General features: G+C 38.0%; 1 protein-coding gene across 2 annotated transcripts in view; it reads left to right on the top strand.

Annotated features, from left to right (window-relative positions):
* The first annotated feature begins 534 nt into the window (after window positions 1–534).
* The window catches only part of LOC103594572 (actin-related protein 3B), a 67,775-nt gene continuing 47,014 nt past the window's right edge, over window positions 535–21,295 (top strand). Inside the window, exons 1-3 of one of the 2 annotated variants that reach the window (XM_008577806.1) lie at window positions 535–588; window positions 14,924–15,048; window positions 15,877–15,987. In XM_008577806.1, the coding sequence (XP_008576028.1) occupies window positions 15,916–15,987 (72 nt within the window). In that variant the 5' untranslated portion in view covers window positions 535–588; window positions 14,924–15,048; window positions 15,877–15,915. The remainder of the gene's footprint in view (window positions 589–14,923; window positions 15,049–15,876; window positions 15,988–21,295) is intronic. The other variant, XM_008577805.1, reaches the window with a different exon arrangement.

Below are 21,295 nucleotides of genomic sequence, written 5' to 3'. Positions count from 1 at the left end.
AAAGAAAATTATATAATCATTTTCTCACCCCCTCAAAAGTTCAGGAAGTTTGGGAAGTAAGTATGCTTCCTAGAGAGCCAGCACCGGAACTAGCCTGCATGTTTAGATTTGGTTCTTTTTCTGCAGTTCACTAGCTATTTGGCTTTGGAAGCTTTTATTAACTTCTCAGTGCTTCAGTTTTCTCATCTGCAAAATTGGGATAATATCTACTTCTGAGGGTTTTTGTAAAGATTTTTAAAAGTGTGAAAACACTTTTAAAGTTATTAGAGATACACAAGTGTAATTTACGTGTTAGTATAAGTTTCTATTTTTCCAATAGAAACAAGCATAATATTTTAAGTTTTTGTGACTGCTTTTGTATTTGAAATTAGTATTTGATTCTCAGTGACCACAAGTTTTGTTTGTTTTAATTTCAAGGGAGTATTCTGAGGCTCATGTTTTAGGACTTGGAGAGCTTATAATAAAAGACATTAATGAAATGTAGATGAGAGTATTATTATCTAAACCTGTGTTGATGACTTTGTGCTTTTAGGTATACCAAGCTTGGCTACGCAGGCAACACTGAGCCACAGTTCATTATTCCTTCATGTAAGTAAAGCTCTACCCTCGGATTTATAAAGGATTGTGTTTCTCAGAATTGTGCTAAGCATTCTAATTCTGTTTACAAGGTATATTACTTTACATCCCATCTTCTTCTAGAAGATTATTCTGGTTACTGGGAAGGGTTACTTATTTTGACACTCAGTTCTTGAGTGTTTCTATAGGCTGTAGTTGTGACCTAAAACCACCCGCAACTTTCTAGTCCTTTGATTCCCTTCTCATAGAGCCATTTGTCACCGTCATTGGAGTGTCAGCTTGGGAGGTTGGGAGGGGCCTTTCATTCAATCACAAATAACTGAACTGCCTAGAAAAGGTATATCTGGTTCATTAAGGTTAATTTGTAATTTTTTTTTTTTGTTAACTCGTAATTTTATGTACGTGTATAGTTGTGTTAGCTCAGCAAGTTCATGGTCTGAACAGCTATTGTACTGCACTATTTACTCTGTAGAAAGTTTTTTTGTGTGTGGGAATGAGAGACCTGATGACTGTTTTTATTATTTAGAAGTGTCCTGTCTTTAATTTTTCGTCAGTAGACAATGATAAGTTTAAAAGAAGAAGTGTCCTCACATTTTGGCACGAGTTCTTCCTACCCACTCTTTATTTTTCATGGGAGTCTCCCCAAGGTCAGGTTAATTGTTCCTAGGGTAGAATTCTCTGGAACTATCTGAATTCAAGGTTATTACTTGGAGACAGTGCCCTGAAGAGTAAGCTATTTCTATCAAGAGTGAAGTGAAACTCTGTTCCCTAAATGGTGATATTAGAAATTATAAGTTGTTTGGGGGAGGGGGTCAGTGATATTGTAATGACAAGTTCTTGTGACCAGTACGGAGCATGACAGTGTAGGAAGGCTGGAGGGAAGGAGCTTGATTAGTATTTATTCAGAGGCTAAAGCCTTGTTTGGTGAATATGGGCATTGAGATCACTAGAAAGTCTACTCTCGATTCCTTGGGAACATTTAAATCACCTCATTCTCGTTCTTTCCTTGCTGGGTAACTGATGATGCATTTGATTTTCTAGATCTAAACACTTTGATGCCATGAATGGGTTGTCCTTGGTGACAGGCATGATTGGTCTGCTGTGTCCTCATTTTATACTGGTGTATTTCTTTGCCAGGGCTGCTATAACAAAATACCACAGACTGGGTGGCTTAAACAAGAGAAATTTATTTTATCACAGTTGTGGAAGCTCAGAGTCTAAGATCAAGGTACTGTCAGGGTTGATTTCTGGTGAGGCCTCTCTTCCTGGCTTCTACAGGGGTGCCTTCTCACTGTGTCCTCCACGTGGTCTTATCTCTGTGCGAGCAAATGGGGAGTGATGGTCGGGGGAGAACTCTCTGGTGTCTCTTCCTCTTCTTATAAGGCCACTAGTTCTGTTGGGTCAGGGCCCCACCCGTATGACCTCAATTAACCTTAATTACCTTCCTAAAAGTCCTGTCTCCAAATACAGTCACCTTGAAGGTGAGAGCTTCAACATACAAATTTTGGGGGAGCACGTTTCAGTCTATAACAATTGGCATTCTGTAGGATGAATTGTGAATTTTATTAATATGAATGCCCCAGAACTCGATCATTCCACGCTGAGTTGGTAAATTGGACTTACTGATTTTTCAGAGCAGAAGATTAGATTTTAACCTCGTTAAGTGCAACAGCTGTAAAAGGCTGACCTCACACCCTTTGCTTTAATGTGCTGCCATTTAAGACTGTCAGTAGCATTCATTTGGCTGCCCCATTTAACCTGTCATCGTTAAGAGGGGAATTGAAGACAGTTACTAGCAGGATTTCCTTCATTGTCAAAAAGCAGGAGAGCCCTCAGACTGGTGCTGTCAGAACCTTAGCAGTGATAGAAGCTAGAAAGATAATAAAAACGTCAAAGAAGTGGGAGTAAAAGAGCAGTTCTGTTGTTGGCTGAATTTCAGGAGGCACAGTTAGGAGATGTTTACGCAGAAGTGAGGGTGTTGGATAGGTAGAGGGCCGCGGTTACCTTGGACAGTTGGCCCACGGCCTGTCTTGGTGCTGGGAGTGGAAAAATTTCTCTGGTTACATAGGCCCCCCATTCTCAAGGCAAAGTTCAGGACATATGTGCTAAAGTGGCATCAGAAGAGAAAAGGTGGAGCTTGTGTGCATGTATGGTGAGTGCTGGAGCAGGGCTTTCTGACTGTGACGGGCACCGAGGTGAGATGCAGGTGTGTGTGTGCACACATAGAAGCACTGGTGGTAGTTCAGGGCATGGTTCTGAGCAGAGCGGCAGCAGATGCAGTTGGAAATGGGGAGAAAGGCCAGGTGATGAAGGACATTGAAGTGTCCTCTTAAGGGATTGTACTTTTATTTTGTGCACCAGGAATTTCCAGACTGGTTGTGAGAGCCTCCGTCAGGGCCTGGCTTGGCAACTGGAGAGTTGATAAGCCCTGTCCTTGCTCTGCAGGGCCAGCTCTGCTTGTGTCTGGTTTGTTTGAGCTTCTGTGCAAATTTTTTTTTTTTTTTTTAAAAGATGACCGGTAAGGGGATCTTAACCCTTGACTTGGTGTTGTCAGCACCACGCTCAGCCAGTGAGCGAACCGGCCATCCCTACATGGGATCCGAACCCAGGGCCTTGGTGTTATCAGCACCGCACTCTCCCGAGTGAGCCATGGGCCGGCCCTCTGTGCAAATTTGCTTGATTATTTGAAGAAAGTTTTTCCTTATTTTTTTTTTCCTTGAAGTTGTTGGAGAATATTGAGAGTCACTGAACAGTTTCAGGCAGAGGAGAGTATGGGGGTCACATCTGTAGGAAGAGGATGGAGGAGGAGCAGGGAGGGGTTAGGAGAAAATAAGCACATTTTAGAAGTGGGCATTTGAAGGATTCAGGTGTGAAGGTGCAGCAGGAAGCTGGCTAAAAGGTTATGCTCAGGGAGGAGATCCAGCCAGACTGGAGATAGAGATTGAGCCCTGAAGTGGTTTTACATTTTATTAATAGACTGTTAACACTTTGATTTTTGGGGGCCGGCCCGGTGGCGCACTGCTACAGTGTACCGCTTGGGACTGTGGCGGCGCTCCCGCCGAGGGTTCGGATCCCACATACAAACCGGTTCCCGCTCACTGGCTGAGCGAGGTACAGGTGCGACACTGAGGGTTGCGATCCCGTGGCCGATCCCGTGGCCGGTCCCGGTCCGGTACGGGCGCGACACTGAGGGTTGCGATCCCGTGGCCGATCCCGTGGCCGGTCCCGGTCCGGTACGGGCGCGACACTGAGGGTTGCGATCCCGTGGCCGATCCCGTGGCCGGTCCCGGTCCGGTACGGGCGCGACACTGAGGGTTGCGATCCCGTGGCCGATCCCGTGGCCGGTCCCGGTCCGGTACGGGCGCGACACTGAGGGTTGCGATCCCGTGGCCGATCCCGTGGCCGGTCCCGGTCCGGTACGGGCGCGACACTGAGGGTTGCGATCCCGTGGCCGATCCCGTGGCCGGTCCCGGTCCGGTACGGGCGCGACACTGAGGGTTGCGATCCGTTGCCGGACATGAAAAAAGACAAAAAAAAAAAAAAGGAAAACTTTGATTTTTGGGGTTGGCTGGTAAGCTTAGTTGGGCTAGTGCAGTGTTATAACATTAAGGTCAAGGGTCTGGATCCCCGTATGGGCCAGCTGCCAGAAAACAAAACAAAACAAAATTGATTTTGGCCAAAAAATGCAAAAGAAATATAACAGAGACTCGTGGCCCCAGCACCTGGAATGAACATGTAACATTGTTTTATCTTTGTGTCAGAGTAAATAAATAAATGACACACTTACAGGTCGAGTGCCAGCCCCTTCAATTTTCTGTCCCAGTCCTTTCCCCTCTTTCCTTGCTTGTTCCCTCCTCCATTGGATATTTTCTGGTAGGTTTATAGTCTGTGTTTTATCCTTACATTACATACACAAGGGTACATTGTTTTGTGAGTTTAAACATTCCCAAAATGGTATCCTATTGTAACTAACTTTCTGCATTGTCTTTTAAAAAAAATCCTCAATATTATGTTTTAAAGATTTGTCAGTGCTGATATATACAGATCTAGATCAGAATTCTAACATGAATATACAGTTTTTTTTCCATTTAGACATTTTCTAGTTTTCTCTATTATGCAAATGTGTTAGTTTTCCAAGAGGAAATAATCAGAAGTGGAACGTTTCATCACAGAGTGTGCACCTCTTCATCCTTAGTGGATATTGCCAAGTTGCTCTTCCCAGTGGTTGTGCTGATTTATATCCCATCAGCAGCACGTGAGAGTTCTGCTTTCGCACATCCTTGACAACATTCGGTATTGTTAGACTTAAATTTTTGCCAGTCTAATGAATGTAAAATGATGGCTCATTTAAAAAATTTGTGTCTCTGATTACTAGTAGGTTGAGTACCTTCACTGCCTGTTCATGTCTTTGCCCATTTTTATATTGTTTTTTTTTCTTTTTTATGGGGTTATAGGAACTCTTTATATATGCTCAATACTAATTTGTTACAGATATCTTCTCTTATTCTATGATATTTTTTTAAAATGTTTTTTTTTATCATCTAGGAATTTAAAATTTTGATATGGTTAAATTTTTCAGTCTTGTAGTTTGTTTCTATTTTAAAAATGCATTCCTACTTCAAAGTCATAAAGAATTTCTATATCCTTCTAAGAAAATTTTGTTAATTTTTTTATATGATGTAAAAGAGTTAGCTAATTTTCTTTGTTTTCCAAGTGGAAGGCCAGTTGTCTCAACACCATTTATTGAAGAGTACATTCCAAGTTGACATGCCTTTTTGGTCATATTGAGGTACTGTACATGCTTGGTAATATTTTTTGCTGTCCCTGTTTCATTGATGTGCTTATCGGTCTCTGCTCCAAATTTGCAGTGTTAAATACTATTACTTTATTATATGTCTTTATTTGGTAGGTCTGGTGTATTAGTCTGTTTTTGTTGCTTATAACAAAATACTTCAAAATGGATGATTTATAAAAAAAAATGTATTGCTTACAGTTTCTGAGGCTAGGAAGTCCAGAGTCCAGGAAACATCTATTGAAGGCTTTCTTTCGTGGTGACTTCAGGGATGGCAGAGTATCCCACTGCAAAAATGGTGGAGCAGAGAGAGCAAGAGAGAGAGAGAGGACTCTCCTCTGTCTCCTTTTAAAGCCCTTAGAACCATGCCCCTGATCACCATTGTCAATTCATTCACTGTGGCATGGTCCTGCAATCTAATCAACTCTTCAAGGCTCCACCTTTCAATCACCAAAATAGGATTTTCCACTCTCCTAACAGTCACAGTGGGGGCCAAGTTCCTAATATATAAAACTTGGGGGACACAATTCAAGCTTCAGTGAGTTTTGGGGGAACATAATTCAATCCACTACATCTGGTTCCTCATTTTTCTTAATCCGAATAGCTTTGGTCCTTACTCTACTATACATTTTAGAGTCAGTTTAAGTTCCATGAAAAATTATAATAGGGTTTAGACTAGAAACACCTTATTTATAGATTAATTAGGGAAAATTTTGATAAGAAATTTGACATTCATGGACAGGAGTTGAATATTGCTGTCCGTATTCACATCTAAGGATTAGATGTGAATATCCATGACCTGAGTATATGTGTATATATTACCCATGAATATGGTATATGTGTTTTATTGTTTACTCATATCTCTTGTGTTTTCCAGTAATGTTTTATAATATTCTTTATTCTCTTACACACCTTTTGCTAGATTTATTTTTAGGTATCTTTATATGTTTGTTGCTGTGGTGAAAATTTTAAAAAAATTACACTTCCTAATTAGTTACTGCCAGCATATAGGAATGCTATAAAATGCATATGTAAATTGCTTTTGAATCCAGCAACCTTTCTGATGTCTCTTATTTGTTCTAATAGACTACAAATTCTTTTAAGTTTTCTATGCAGACTATTATACTGCCTGCAAATAATGATTATTTTGACTCTTCCAGTCCTAATACTTCGTTTCTTTTCCTGGTTTTGTTGTGTTGCTTAAAACTTCTAGTAAAATAGTCAGTGGAACTAGAGATAGCAGGTGCTTTTGTCTTTCTCACTTTAAAGAGAATGAGATTTTTGTGTTTTGCTAGATTGCTGTACGTTTTTGTGGAAATGCTTTTTCAGGTTAAAACAGTACTCTTCTTTTCCTAGAGTAATCAGAGGTATTTGTTTTTTAAACATTATGATTGGGTGTTGACATTTATTTACGGTTTTTTCTTTATTAAGATGATCATATGGTTTTGGTCGTGTATGCTTTTAATATGATGAATTACATTAATACATTTTAAAAATACTAAACAGTTATTTATTGCATTTTTGGGACAAACCTGATCATGAAATGCGAAGTACATGCTGAATTGTATTTGCAAATATTTACTTAGGAGTTTTGCATCAGTGTTCAAAAGTGCGATTGGTTTGTAATTTTCATTTCTTGTACTGTTTTTTATCTGGTTTGTGTGTCAAGATTATACTGGCTTCATAAAAGGAGTTTGTTCACTTTTTTAATTCTCTGTTACAGTTTATATGAGATAGAAATTATTTATCCCTTGAGACTTTAGTAAAATACATAACATTCTTTTGAGAAATAATACAAAATTTATAACTAAATCCTTAGATGTACTCTTCCCTTAAATGTACTCTTCCTGATGATCTTTCTCAGATTGCCCTCAGATGATTTTTTGACCTCAGATGTCTTTTAGCATTTAGGAAAATAGTCTATCTCTTCTGGTTACCCACATTCCATACCATACAAAAAAAATTTTTTTTAACTGCAGAACTTTTTCATTGTTCTTAATTGAGTTTAATTTTGTTAGTTTTGATTCATCAAAAACAGCTAACTGAGGTGTTTTATTTTCTAGTTTGTTTAAATCATTTTTAAACTTTATTTTAAAAATTTTATTTTGAAGTAATTATAAATTCACAGGAAGTTGCAAAGTTTAGAGAGGTCCTATTTACCCTTTTCCCAGTTTCCCCCAAATGTTACATCTTATACAATTCTAGTACAATATTAAAAACATGAAACTGACATTGGTACAATGTGTATATAGTTCTGTGTCATTTTATCCCATGTGTTGATTCCTGAAACCATTACTGCAGTCAAGATACAGCACTATTTCCTCACTACCAAGATCTCTCCCATGCTGTTCCTTTCTTTTCTTTTTTAAAATTTATTATGCTGTTCCTTTATTATTACATTTACTCCTCTCCCCTCTACTGTTCCTAATCCCTGGCAACCACCAACCTGTTTCCATCCCTGTAATTTTATCATTTCAAGAATGTTATATAAATGGAATTACATAGTTTGTGCCCTTTTGAGTTTGGCTTTTTTACTTAGCATAATGCCCTTGAGATCCATCCAAGTTGTTGCATTTATCAGTAGATTGTTTCTTTTTATTGCTGAGTAGTTATTCATGGTATGGCTGCATCACAGTTCGTTTAAAGATTCATCTGTTGAGGGACATATTGGTTGTTTCCAGTTTTTAGCTATTAGAAATAAAACTTCTATGAACAATTATGTACAGGATTTCGTGTGAACTTAAGTTTTCATTTCTCTGGGGCAAATATTGAGTAGTGCAGTGCTAGGTTGTATGGTAAGTTTATGTTTCGTTTTTTAAAGAAATTGCCAAAGTATTTTCTACAGTGGCTATACCATTTTGCATTTCCACCAGCTATGCATCTAATTTCTCAAGACCAGCATTTGATATTTTCACCAGCATTTGATATTGTCACTATTTTTTATTTCTTATTTATTTTTTATTTTATTTATTTATTTCTTATTTTTTTTTATTTTATTTTAGCTGCTCAAGTGTGTAGTGATTTCTCATCATGGTCTTAATTTTTCTTTTCCTGATGGCTAGTGATGCTGAACATCTTTCATGTGCTTATTTGCCATCTGAACGTCCTCTTCCATGATATATCTTTTTATGTCTTTTGCCCTTTTTCTAATCAAATTGTTTGTATTTTTACTGTTGAGTTTTGAGAGTTCTTTACATATACTAGATGTGAGTCCCTTTGTCAGATATGTGATTTGGAATAATACCTGCCAGTCTGTAGCTTGTCTTTTCATCTTCGCAGGATCTTTCCCAGAGCAAACATTTCATGTATTTCTCTTATCATTTTTTGCTTCACATATTTTACACATTTAGGATTGCTGTGTCTTCTTGATAGATTGACCCTTCATCGTTATGTAATGTCCCTGTCTATCAGTGATACTTTTCTTTGCTCTAAAGCCTACTTTTTCTGATTGCAGTATAGCCATTCATGCTTGCTTTATTTATTTCTTTATTGATTAATGTTTGCATGCAATATCTTTTTTCCATTTTCTACTTTCAACCTATATGTATGGTTACATTTGAAGAGAGTTTCTCATAGACAGCAGAATTCAGTCATGTTTTTAATCCATTCTGCTAATATCTGTCTTTTTAATTGGTATATTTAGACTATTTACGTTTATTGTAATTATTTATTTTTGACTTTTCTGTTTCTTTCTTTTTTTTCCCATATCCTATCTAGTGGAGTTCTATTTATTCTTTTGTTTTTGTCTCTCTGTGTTGTTTTGCCTAACTCTTGTGGATTACTTGAGCATTTTTTTATAATTTCATTTTCATTTATCTGTGGTGTCTTTGAGTGCATCTTCGTATAGCTTTTTAAGTGGTTGCTCTAGCAATTACATTATATGCTTGTATACATAATTTTTCTTAGTCTTCTAGTGTCAGCATTTTACCAGTTTGGGTGAAATATAGAAACCTTACCTCCCTTTATGTACCTTTTCCCTTCCCCTGTTGCCCCAACCATTTCTAATATAATTATCTTAAATCTTTCCTCTATATACATTGAAATTCACATCAGTGTTATAATTTTTGCTTCAACTGCCAGACGTAATTTAGAAAACTCAAGAGGAAAAGAAAAGATAAGATAATAATTGTTATTATCTGTGTTTTTGCTCTTTCCATTGTTCTTTCTTCCTTTCTGATAGTCCTAGATTCCTTCTTTTGTCATTCCCTTCTCTTTAGAGAACTTCCTTTAGCTATTCTTTTTTTTTCCTTTTTTTTTGGTCTTTTTTTGTGTCCGGCAACGGATCGCAACCCTCAGTGTCGCGCCCGTACCGGACCGGGACCGGCAACGGGATCGCAAACCTCGGTGCTGCGCCCGCACCTTGCTCAGCCAGTGAGCGGGAACCGGTCTGTATGTGGGATCCGAACCCTCGGCGGGAGCGCCGCCGCGCTCCCAAGCGGTGCACTGTAGCAGTGCGCCACCGGGCTGGCCCCTTTAGCTATTCTTTTAAAGTGGCTATGCTGGTGACAGATTCTATTAGTTTTCCTTCATCTGAAAATGTCTTGATTTGCTTTTCATTCTCTAGGGATATTTTTGCTGAATATAGAATTCTGGGTGGGCAGTTCTTTCAGCACTTGGAAAAATGTTACTTCCTGTTGGACTCCGTGATTTCTGATGAGAAATTTCCTGGAGGCTTTCAGAATTTTTTTTCTTTGTCTTTAGTTTTTAGAAGTTTGTAGAAATTTGACTTGAATGTGTTTTAGCATGGATTTCTTTGGATTTATCCTATTTGAGGTTTGCTAAGTCTTTTTTTTTTTTTTCCTTTTTTAATCTTTTTTACTGACCGGTAACGGGATCGCAACCCTCGGTGTCGCGCCCATACTGGGGACCGGCAACGGGATTGCAACCCTCGGTGTTGCGCCCGCACCGCGCTCAGCCAGTGAGCGGGAACTGGTCTCCACATGGGATCCGAACCCTCGGCAGGAGCGCCGCCGCGCTCACAAGCGGCGCACTCTCCAGTGCGCCACCGGGCCGGCCCGTTTGCTAAGTCTTGAATCTATTGGTTTATTTCTTTTTTTGCCAAGTTTGGCACATTTTTAGCCATTATTTCTTTGAGTACTTTTTCAACCCTACTACCTCTTTCTTTTTTCCTGTAAATTATGATATATGGATATTAGATCTTTTGTTATATATCTCACATGTTCCTGAGGCTCTGTTTTTTTTTTTTTCTTCTTTTTTTCCCCCAGTCTATTTACTCTCTGTTCAGACTGGGCAGTTTCTGTTGTTCTTTCTTCAAGTTCAGTGATTCTTTCATGTGTCCTTTTCTGCCGTTGAGTCCATCTCTTGAGATTTTTTTATTTTATTTTAGGTATTGTGTTTTGTAGTTCTAACATTTCCATATGGTTTTGTCTTTATATCTTTTGTTTCTTTGTTATGACTTTGTATTTTCTTGCTGTAACTTTCTTCTATTTTCTATTTGTTTCAAGTGTGTTTGTAATTGCTCATTGAAGTATTTTATGGTGGTTCCTGAAATCTTTATTTGATATTTGTAATGTCTGTGTCATCTCAATGTTGTCTGTCAATTGTCTTTTCTCATTTAGGTTGAGATGTTCCGGTTCTTTCTGTGGTGAGAGATTTTTATATTGAAACCCGGACATTTTGGGTATTATGTTATAAGTTCCTGGATCTTATTTTAATTTTGTGTTTTGCAAGTCTTTTCTGATATAGCTCCAGCAGGGGAAGAGGGATACCCCTTTATTACTGCCAGTTTGGGGTCAAAGTTCAGGTTCTCCTCTTGGCCTTTTTTGATATTCAGTTGGAGAGGGACTTCATGTTACTGCTGGATATGATATGCTGGATATAGTTGGAGTGACATAAATCATTATTCTACAGAAAACATTGGTATCTATTCTCTTGGACACATTTTTCCATCGTGCTTATGAGGACTGTTTGGGCCACATTTTGGTTTACATAGGTATATATAAAAGATTTGAATATCAGCTTTAAATACTTTTACTCTCTTGCATGGATTCAGTTGCTTCCTGTGTAATAGTTAAAAGACGCATACTTTATGTTTTTTGTTTTTATGTCTAGGGGCCACTATAGATCTACTGTGATTTGGGATCAGAATGCTTTGATTTACCTTTCTGGGAGAAATAAGATTTACTTTGTTGTTGTTTAAATATTTGTGTGTCATAGTTTCATTTTCAGTAAGTTTAGCATTTTTCTTTAAGGTGGTGGTTTTTGTCTTTTAGTTAAATATATTACGCTCAAGTTTTTGTTAAACTTGAGTGACATCATGAATTGCAGAATCATTTTGCTTTTGTCGTCTTTGTTTCTGTTAAATTGACTTAGCAGGAGAATTCTAAATTCATGCATAATAAAGTTTAACCTTGCCCAGATGATAGAAACTGTCACTTATACTGGCAAATTGTCTGAGGATTTTTGAGGTCTGCTGCAGACTATCTTGCCAGTGGCCCTTTGAGAATGCCTGTCCTTTTCATCAGATGGTTCTGTGTGGTGTCTTGTCAGTGTGCTGTTGAATTTTGTGGTCTGTTTTCAGGGGTGGGTTTTATTTATTTCTACAGATTACCTTAGTCAGTTATGGCCCACCAGACTTTTCTAGCCCATTCTCATCCCCACGGTCCCTGCATACTCACCACTTCTGATTCTAGACTCTCTAGGCTCAGTCCCCTGCGTTTCTACTTCATTTGTACTCTTCAGTCCTGCGGAAGTCGTGTCTTTTAGATTTAGGTCACCGTTTTCTAACTTGAAAGCTTCAAGACTTTAAATGTGGCAGTGAACTGGAGTGAGAAAAGGAGGTGGACAAAGTGATTTCTGCCCTGTATTTTTTTTTTTTTTACCTTTTCAGCCTGTTACCTCAAGATGCCTTTCTAAGAAAATGGCTTCAAGTTCAGTCTTATAGCTTTGTTGTTATTCTGCCTTTGTAATAAAATGGGGATTCCAGATAATCTGTTTTTAGAAATAATTGTATATGTCTACTAATTTGTTTTGGAATATATTTTAAGGTAAGTTTACAGCAAACTTAGTAGCTTCCTATTTGAGAACATTCTACAGCCTGAGTTACCTTAAAAGCTTTACATTTGGAAATAACATTCTTAGGGTAAATGAATTTGAGTGGTAACGGTGACTGCTTTAGCTCACAAACAAAATAGCTTTTATTTTATTTTTTAATAGTTGTAAAAACCAATATGCTTAGTAGAAGAAAGCAAAAGCAGCTATAATTGTACCACCCAGGGTTAACCAGTGTTAGTCTTTTGGCTAGACATCTTATTTCTTTGGATTTACATAAGATATACATGTAGAACTCTGTAAGTTTACCAAAGTGGAGTCATACTGTGCATATTATTCTGAAAGGCTACTTAGTAGCTCTTTCTAAGGATTTGATGTAATTTATTTACCTAATCTCTGATTTCTGGTCAGTTAATTTCCTCTACCCCCTCAATTCGTTGCTATTACCATTAGTTCTACAAAGATTTTCCGTATATATAAACCTTTATTTACTCTTCAGTTATTTACTTAGAATGAATTTCTAGAAGTGGAATTGCTGGATAGACACATTTTAATAATACATTTCCCAGTTCTCCGGAATGGTGGTATCTAGGTACCATTTAAGTGTTCAGCCAGTCACATTTGTGGGCTCCAATTTAGTACAGATAATATGATTCATTGAATACTACTTTGTAGCAGATTCTCTGCTGAGCACTTTGAAAACATTATGCCACTTAATCCTCACAACCCTGCCAGATAGGTGGTGGTGTACCTATTTGAGAGGTGACAATCCTGAGGCTTAGTAATAACTTTAGTCAACTAACTAGTAAGCATTGAGTGCAGTGTTCAAACCTAGGTTTGTGTAACTTAAAAGTCTGTTATTTCTGCTTCATGAAGCAGCTGTGTGAAAAAATTGAAGTTGGCTGGACTGTTTGAAGGAATCAGTTTATATCAGAAACATCATTGACCCCCCGCTGAAAATCAGTCACAAGGATTTTGATGTTTTAATGTGAGAAATGTAGTGTAGACTTATATGAGGGTACTTTAAAAAATTCATGGAAAAATAGAATTAAAAGATAACATGACTCATTTCATGAACTTTTTGAAGTACCCTTGTATTTGTTTGGTGCTAGAGAACCACAGTTTCATCAAAAATATATTAAGGGAGTGAGATTCCATTAGTATACTGAGGGAATTAGGTTTATGTTAGAATTATTTAGGTATAGTTTGAACGTTGTTCAAACCCACAATAAATGTTTTAGTGGAGTAGAATACTAATTTAACAAATATTTCTCTAGGGCCTACTCTGATAGTCAGCAGCCTGCTTGGGTGCAAATCCTGGCCCTGTCTCTTAGAAGCTGTGTGACCTTGATAATTGGTTAAATCTCCACTTCTGTAAAATAGAGGTAATAGTACCTACCTAATAAGCTATTGTAAGGATTAAATGAAATAGCATAAAAAAAAGTGTACAAAATGAAATGCTTAGCAGAGTGCTCAGCAAATATAAGCTATTGTTATTATTGTTATTATTATTTTTATTAGTTATTGAGATATGTGCCTGCCACTAGGTAAGCAGTAAAAGATTTGTTATCTGACTTCAAGGAATCTACAGCCTAGTTGGTAGACTGATTGTAAATAAACAATTATAATTCATTGTAAAAACTACCTTAATGGAAGGATAGAAGAGCCAATGGAAGCACCAAAAACATGTCCAGAACTGCCAGGTTGTCAAGGAGACTCCAAGGGAGAAGATAGCATTTGCATATAGAGACCTGAGGGGTGAATATGAGTGTGATCATGGGTTAGAAATTTAAATGGAAAGTTGAATCTTTATGAAGCCTTCTGCATTTCTTTAGATGTTAAATTCTGGAGTGAAGTTTTTTGTGATTATTTATTACTTATTCCCAAATATTTAAGATTAAGATCTTATTAAAATAATGTGTCATAAAGCCATTAATATTTAAAATTATTGTATAATAGTTATTTGATTATTGTACTTTTCTTTTTGCAATAAATATTTGCCCACAACCGCCTAGTTTTTCCTTTTAATTGGAAGTCACAGCTTTTTGCTCCCACCCCCCCACCATAACTAGAGTAGAAATACATTTTAAGGCTATCAGATATAGTTTTATGAAATGACTTAAGAGCATGTAGACATTACTTTTCAGTTGACTCTCCTTTTCTGTATTGCACAGAATCTTGTCCCCATCTACATTGCATTTTAAAATTTGGAACCTACTAATGAATGTTTTATCCATAGGCATTTCACTTACAGTCTTGAGAGATTTTTCCAAATGAAACTGAGAAATTTAGTAATATAGCTTCTGTCAACATTAAAGAGTTCTTTTGTGTCATACTGAAAATAATACTAGAGTATAATAACATGTTTTGTGTTATTTATTGTATGTGCTCATTGACAGTGTCTTTTCAGTGAACAACTGCCACCCCAGATAAAATCCTAATATTGAATGTTTACTTGTACATACATAGAGATTATGTTATACTTTCTCGATCATCCAAATATATGTGGTTAGTGATGGAAATCTTTGTTCTTTTTTTTTTAAGGTATCGCCATCAGAGAGTCGGCAAAGGTAGTTGACCAAGCCCAAAGGAGAGTGCTGAGGGGAGTTGATGACCTTGACTTTTTCATAGGGGACGAAGCCATTGATAAACCTACTTACGCTACAAAGGTAACCTTCTGACAGGAATTTGCTTCTTTAAGTTTAGAGCCAAAGACAGAATGGTAGAATGAACAATGCAGAATGGTAGATTATCTAGAAATAGTATTCTTGAGTTGTGGCATGTGTTTTTATCCTTATGTTTGAGTGGAGGTGTGGCGGTGGTTGTTTTTGAATAGGGGTGTTTTTTTTTTTTTCCTTTTTGTCTTTTTTACTGGCCGGCAACGGTATCCCAACCCTCGGTGCTGCGCCCGCACCTCCCTCAGCCAGTGAGCGGGAACCGGTCTGTATGTGGGATCCGAACCCTTGGCGGGAGCGCCGCCACGCTTCCCAAGCGGCGCACTGTAGCAGTGCGCCACCGGGCCGGCCCGAATAGGGGTGTTTTTGAGTGGAGAATCAAGCAAATTAACAAAGCCCTGGAAGGCAGAATTGACTCAGGGGATACTGGGTCACACATGAAAGCAAGAGCTGCTCCTCTGGAAGATTGCAGACTGATTAGTCAAAAAGAAACACTAGCATTATTTGAACAGACATTTCTTCTTTAAAAAAAAAAGCTCCAGATCCAATTGTATGGTAAATTAGCTGCACTTTTCCATCTGTCCCCCATTGTTAAGGTGATTCTTTGTGCTTAGAAATGGGTGGAGTAGAATATAAACAATAATATAACTTAATCTTTCTTTTAAAATGCCCATTGTTTCTTTACATGAATTAACATTAATTTCACAAAGAAAGACCTTTATTCTCTGATAGCACACACTCTCTTCTGTGTCCACGTGGTTAAGCTGTTGCTGTTCGTGTTGTGAGCTGAAGCTTGACACGGTTTGGTTTCTCTTACTTCAGTGGCCCATACGACATGGAATCATTGAAGACTGGGATCTTATGGAAAGGTTCATGGAACAAGTGGTTTTCAAATATCTTAGAGCTGAACCTGAGGACCATTATTTTTTAATGGTGAGTAACTAGAACTAAGAGGAATATATCCCTGTAAATTCCAAATTGCTTAGATTTTAAACTCAAGGTATTCTTTCCTAGGGAGTTTTAAATTCCTTTTAAGGATATTTACATGAATCAGGCTTGTTTTTTGCAAGTAACAGAAAGCTTAGTAAAAATGTCCAGAAACAAAAGGGGCTTATTATCTCACAAAACAGGAAGGCTAAAGTTAGGGGGTTCTAGGGCTGATTATTTCAGCAGCTCAGCAATAGAACAGATGATGAAGCTAGTGCATTAGCTTAACCTCTTCTCTTGGTTTCCCTTGGTCCCCAAGATGGCTGTCAAAGAGATATTTCAGTTCACGGGCAGAAGGGAAGGATTTCCTTGCATATGGCTTTTTAAGAATTTAGAACCCCTTTCCCAGAAACCTTCCCAGCAGATTTGCCCCGTCTGCTCATGCCTCACCTGGTCACTAGCAAGAGGGATGGAATTAGCCTGACTGGGCTGGGGAGGGGTACTGTTTCTCATCACCAGGACCTTGGGAGGAGGGTAAATAGTTAAACAAGACTTTGTAACAGTAAGGGTGGTAGAAGGAGAAATGGATTTGGGTAGGAAACCAACTATGTACTTCAATATCCTTGAGAAGTAGCTAGATTACTATGATTATTGCCACTTATTATAGTAGAGGAAACTGAGTCAAGATTTTTTTTTCAGGGTTTAAATCTTATCATATAATAAAACCGAACTGAGTTATGGGCCCTGATTGTGGTACTTAAATGATCTTGTTCAAGCAAAGTAAAACATAACAGAAAAATGAGAAGTAATATCTCTTGGTTATGGGATTTGTTCTAATTGTTCTACTCAACATTATGTTTCCTTCCCTGAAATGTTCTTTTTAAGTTAAAATTAATTGCATATACAAAATGCTTGCTTTAAAGAGAGCAATTTCATGTAACATAAGCTGCATATTAAAACCTACATAATTCAGCTTTGGATTTTTTCTATGCAAATACATTGTCAAATTGTCCCAGATCTAATTTTATAATTCTTTCTAATGTAAGAATATGAAGTGTTCTTTAGAATTATCTGGTTTAAAAAATATGTTAACTACAAGGCTAATAGTTAGTTAATGGAATCTATATATTTAACATCTATTAAAGCAAATCCTTCAAAGTGCTCTGATCTTTTTTCCTGGCTGTATCTTCACAACTGGAATTACCAAGTATGGCTCCTCTGTTTCACAGGCCACTCTGTATTTTATCTCCTGTGCATCCATGGTGGTTTATACGAAATAAGTGGAGCCAAGAAACTGACAGTTTGTATGAGTGGCTTTGTCTTTATAGCCAAAACAAATCACAGATTTCCACCTGTCAGATTTGGCATTTTTTCTTTTCTAGCATATCATGTAACTACCTGTTGGATAGGATTTTAGAACCAGGCACCGTGCCCTGCTGCTTCCTTCTGTCTGCTTCAGTTTACTGTGCCAGGAGTTCTCTTTCTTGCACACTTAGAGGGACATTTCATCCTTGGCCTATGGAACAAAGACCAGCAGGACACAGCCCAGAGGACATTTTTACTAAAATCATATATATATATTTTTTTGTCTTTTGTCTTTTTCCGTGTCCGGCAACGGATTGCAACCCTCAGTGTTGCCCCCATACCGGACCGGGGACCGGCAACGGGATTGCAACCCTTGGCGTCGCTCCCGCGCCTCGCTCAGCCAGTGAGCGGGAACCGGTCTGTATGTGGGATCCGAACCCTCGGGCGGGAGCGCCGCGCTTCCCAAGCGGCGCACTATCCAGTGCGCCACCGGGCTGGCCCTAAAATAATTTTTTTATATAAACTAGTAAAAATAACCACTTGCCGGCCGCGCTTCCCAAGCGGCGCACTATCCAGTGCGCCACCGGGCCGGCCCTAAAATAATTTTTTTATATAAACTAGTAAAAATAACCACTTGCCAGGAAGGAATTGGAGGTGTTTGGTGTGAACATGGAAAAGGCCATTTGCTAAAAATGGGTACCTGCAGCAAATGTTCAAAAACAATCAAGTTCATTATTAAAAATACAATATTAAATATAAAATATTGTATTACATATATTGTGCTTTGAATTCTACAGGTCAGTTCATCGCATGATGTAGTTGAGGAAGTGATGAGAATGATAAATTTCCTTCAGGTTTATGTATGTCTTTAATCCTCAGTGGATTAAATAGTTAAAGGGGAGTGAAGCAGGTGTAAAGATTTATGACCAAACCATAGAAGTGAATTGAAGACATTTAATGAACTTGTATGTCAGGTAAGGGCTTCTTGGTTTAAGAGAGTCTAAGAGGCCCAAATTATGGGTCCCTCAGGAGCTCATAGAATTGTCTTTTTTTTTTAAACCTAGTTCAGAATTTAGTTTAATTTACTAAATCAAGTAGCTGAAAGTGCATATTTTCCCTACTTTGCTAAAATTCTGCTTTTAAATACTTATTATAAAAACTCATTGAAAACAGAATTAAAGTAATAGTCTGGAAACATTAGTATAAAACTTATGTAAAAAACAATGATATGTCATTTCTAGTTCACAAGTTTAGTTTAATTTATTTAAATGAAGCAACTGGAAGTGCATCTCTTATCTACCTTGCTGAAATTCTGGCTTTAAATGCATATTTTAAAACTCATTGATTTAACACTATTAAAATGATTTAAAAACATTAGCCAAAAACTTAAGTAAAAAACAATGATACATCATTCGTGGTTCACAATTTAGTTTACTTCATGAAATGAAACCCTTCAAAGTTCATTTTTTATCTACCTTGCTGAAGTTCTGATTTTAAATATGTATATTGAAACCCATTAAAAACAGCATTGGAAAAAAGGACCAGAAACATCAATGTAAGACTTATGTAAAAGACAATGATACATTATTCGTAGTTTAGAATTTAGTTTAGTTCACTAAAATGAAGCAGCTAAACTGAATTCAGAATTGTCCTTTCTGACTGCTGTCCCCAGTCATCTGAACTTAGAGTGAAAATGAGCTCATTAGTACTGAAATTTTTCAAGGAGGCTCAGAGACTCAACTCATCTCGATTGTGTGAATCTAGCAGACAGCAAAAGGCAATTGCACTCTTTTCTTCAATACTGAATTGCCCAGAGTTCAAAATGGGAATCTTTGTTTAAGAGTTGCGGTGTGCTTGAGTGGAAATTGAATTATAACTTCAGAAGAGATTTTCAAAATTTTGACTATAAACCATGCAAGAATAAGCAAGCAGCATGTACAAGTGACCAGCAGTGAGAGCATGGTGGTTTTGAGGAACTGACTAGTGTGGCTAGAGGGCCAGGAGAGGTGGGGAGTGGTGGGAAAGGGAAATGTTGAGTGCCACTGCCTGGTGTTAGGGAGAGCGGACGGGGGACACGACTGCGCAGTCCTTATGGTTCTCCAATGAGAACTGATGAATACCTGGCTAAGTCATGGCAGTGGCGATGGGAAGAGTGGATGCTGGGGAGTTACATCATTTGTAGGGTTCTTAAAATTGTTTAAGGTGAAGATTATAGTCAGAAGTACCCATGAAAATCTCTCCGGTAGAGCATGTCTGTCTAAGAGACCAACATAACAGTTCTCTATAAGTGGAAGAAAACTTAATTTTCCTTCTGCATGGAGGAGCTTTCTTCTGTACCAGCTGAGGTATAGCTGACTTGTGTTTAGGGGTACAGTTCAGTGTTGTATGAAAAGCTTATATCTTTTATTAGAATTACAGTCAGTCCAGTAGTGTGCTAACACTTTGAGAGTACAGTTACATGTTGCTTAACAATAGGGATGTGTTCTGAGGAATGCACCGTTAGCTGATTTCATCATTGCGTGATCTCCATAGAGTGCACTTACACAAACCTAGGTGGTCAAGCCTGCTACACACCTAGGCTATGGTGTAGCCTGTGGCTTCTGGGCTGCAAACCTGTACAGCATGTTACCGTACTGAGTACTGTAGGCAGCTGTAAAACAATGGTATTTGTGTATCTAAACACATCTAAACATAGAAAAGGTACAGTGAAAATATGGTATCATAATCTCAAATGGGACCACTGTCATTGCTGACTCAAATGTTGTTATGTGGCGCTTGATTGTATGTAGAAATTGAGACCATCTGAAAGAAATCAGCCTATGGAGCCAGTATTCACTAAGTGGAGTGGGGGCAAAATTGTTGGTTTAATTCATGTAGCTTTTTCTCCTGCTCGCGTGTTTGGCCTCACAATTCTCACATGTACCCTCACAAGCTTGTATGCTGTCATGTTTTCATATGGTTTTACACTCAATATTTTATTCCCCCCATTTTCTTATACAGTTTTCATAGTCCTCATTTTAACAGTTGTATAATAACCTACCCAGTAGATATTTCCTATCTCTTCAGCAGTTGCATTTTTTTTGGACATCTATTTCTGCTTCCAGTTTCTTGGTTTTATAATGTAAAGTAACCTTTGTGCATACAGTTTTTTCTATATTTAGAGCAATTTTTTAATTTAGAAAGAACTACCAGTGTTTGATTATGGGGTCCATAGTTAAACCCCATTTAACAGTTTTATGAGTCTGTGCCCAGCACAACCTTTCATACTGCCCTCTGTGGTACAGGAGGCCTGCTTTATTTGTGCTGTTGCCAGCACCAATTAACATAATTTTGATTATTTAATGGATTAAAATTTTACCTTTTTAATTTGCATTTTTGGTAACTTTGACCTTAATCATTTTTTCATGTATTTATTAGTTTTATTTCCTCTTTTGTGAGATGCCTGTTCATGTCCTTTGCTCTTTTACATATCAATGTTTTATTGCTTTTCTTACTGCTATAATTTTTATGAACTTTTTTAAGCTTAATTTTGTTTAAGTATGATACATATAACATAACCTTTTACATTTAACCATGTTTAAGTGCACAGTTTGGTGGCGTTAAGTACATTCACATTGCTGTGCAACCATCACCACCATCCGTCTCCAGCAACTTTACATCTCCCCAGTGGGAACTATGTTAAACAGTAACTTCCCATTCTCCCCTCCCCCAGTCCGTGGAAACCACCATTCTACTTTCTGTCTATGAATTTGACTATTCTAGGTACCATATGTAATGGAATCATACAGTATCTGTCCTTTCGTGACTGGCTTATTTCACTTATCATGATGTCCTCAAGGTTCATCCATGTTGTAGCATGTGTCAGAATTTCCTTCTTTTTGGGCCGGCCCGGTGGCGCACTGCTATAGTGCGCCACTTGGGAAGTGCGGTGGCGCTCCCGCCGAGGGTTTGGATCCCACACACAGACCGGCCGCTCACTGGCTGAGCGAGGGGCGGGAGCAGCACCGAG

Source organism: Galeopterus variegatus, unplaced genomic scaffold (genome assembly GCF_000696425.1).
Source record: "Galeopterus variegatus unplaced genomic scaffold, G_variegatus-3.0.2 Scaffold1579, whole genome shotgun sequence".
In the NCBI taxonomy this organism is placed as follows: Eukaryota; Metazoa; Chordata; class Mammalia; order Dermoptera; family Cynocephalidae; genus Galeopterus; species Galeopterus variegatus.
This window is presented reverse-complemented; position numbering and strand designations above follow the sequence as displayed.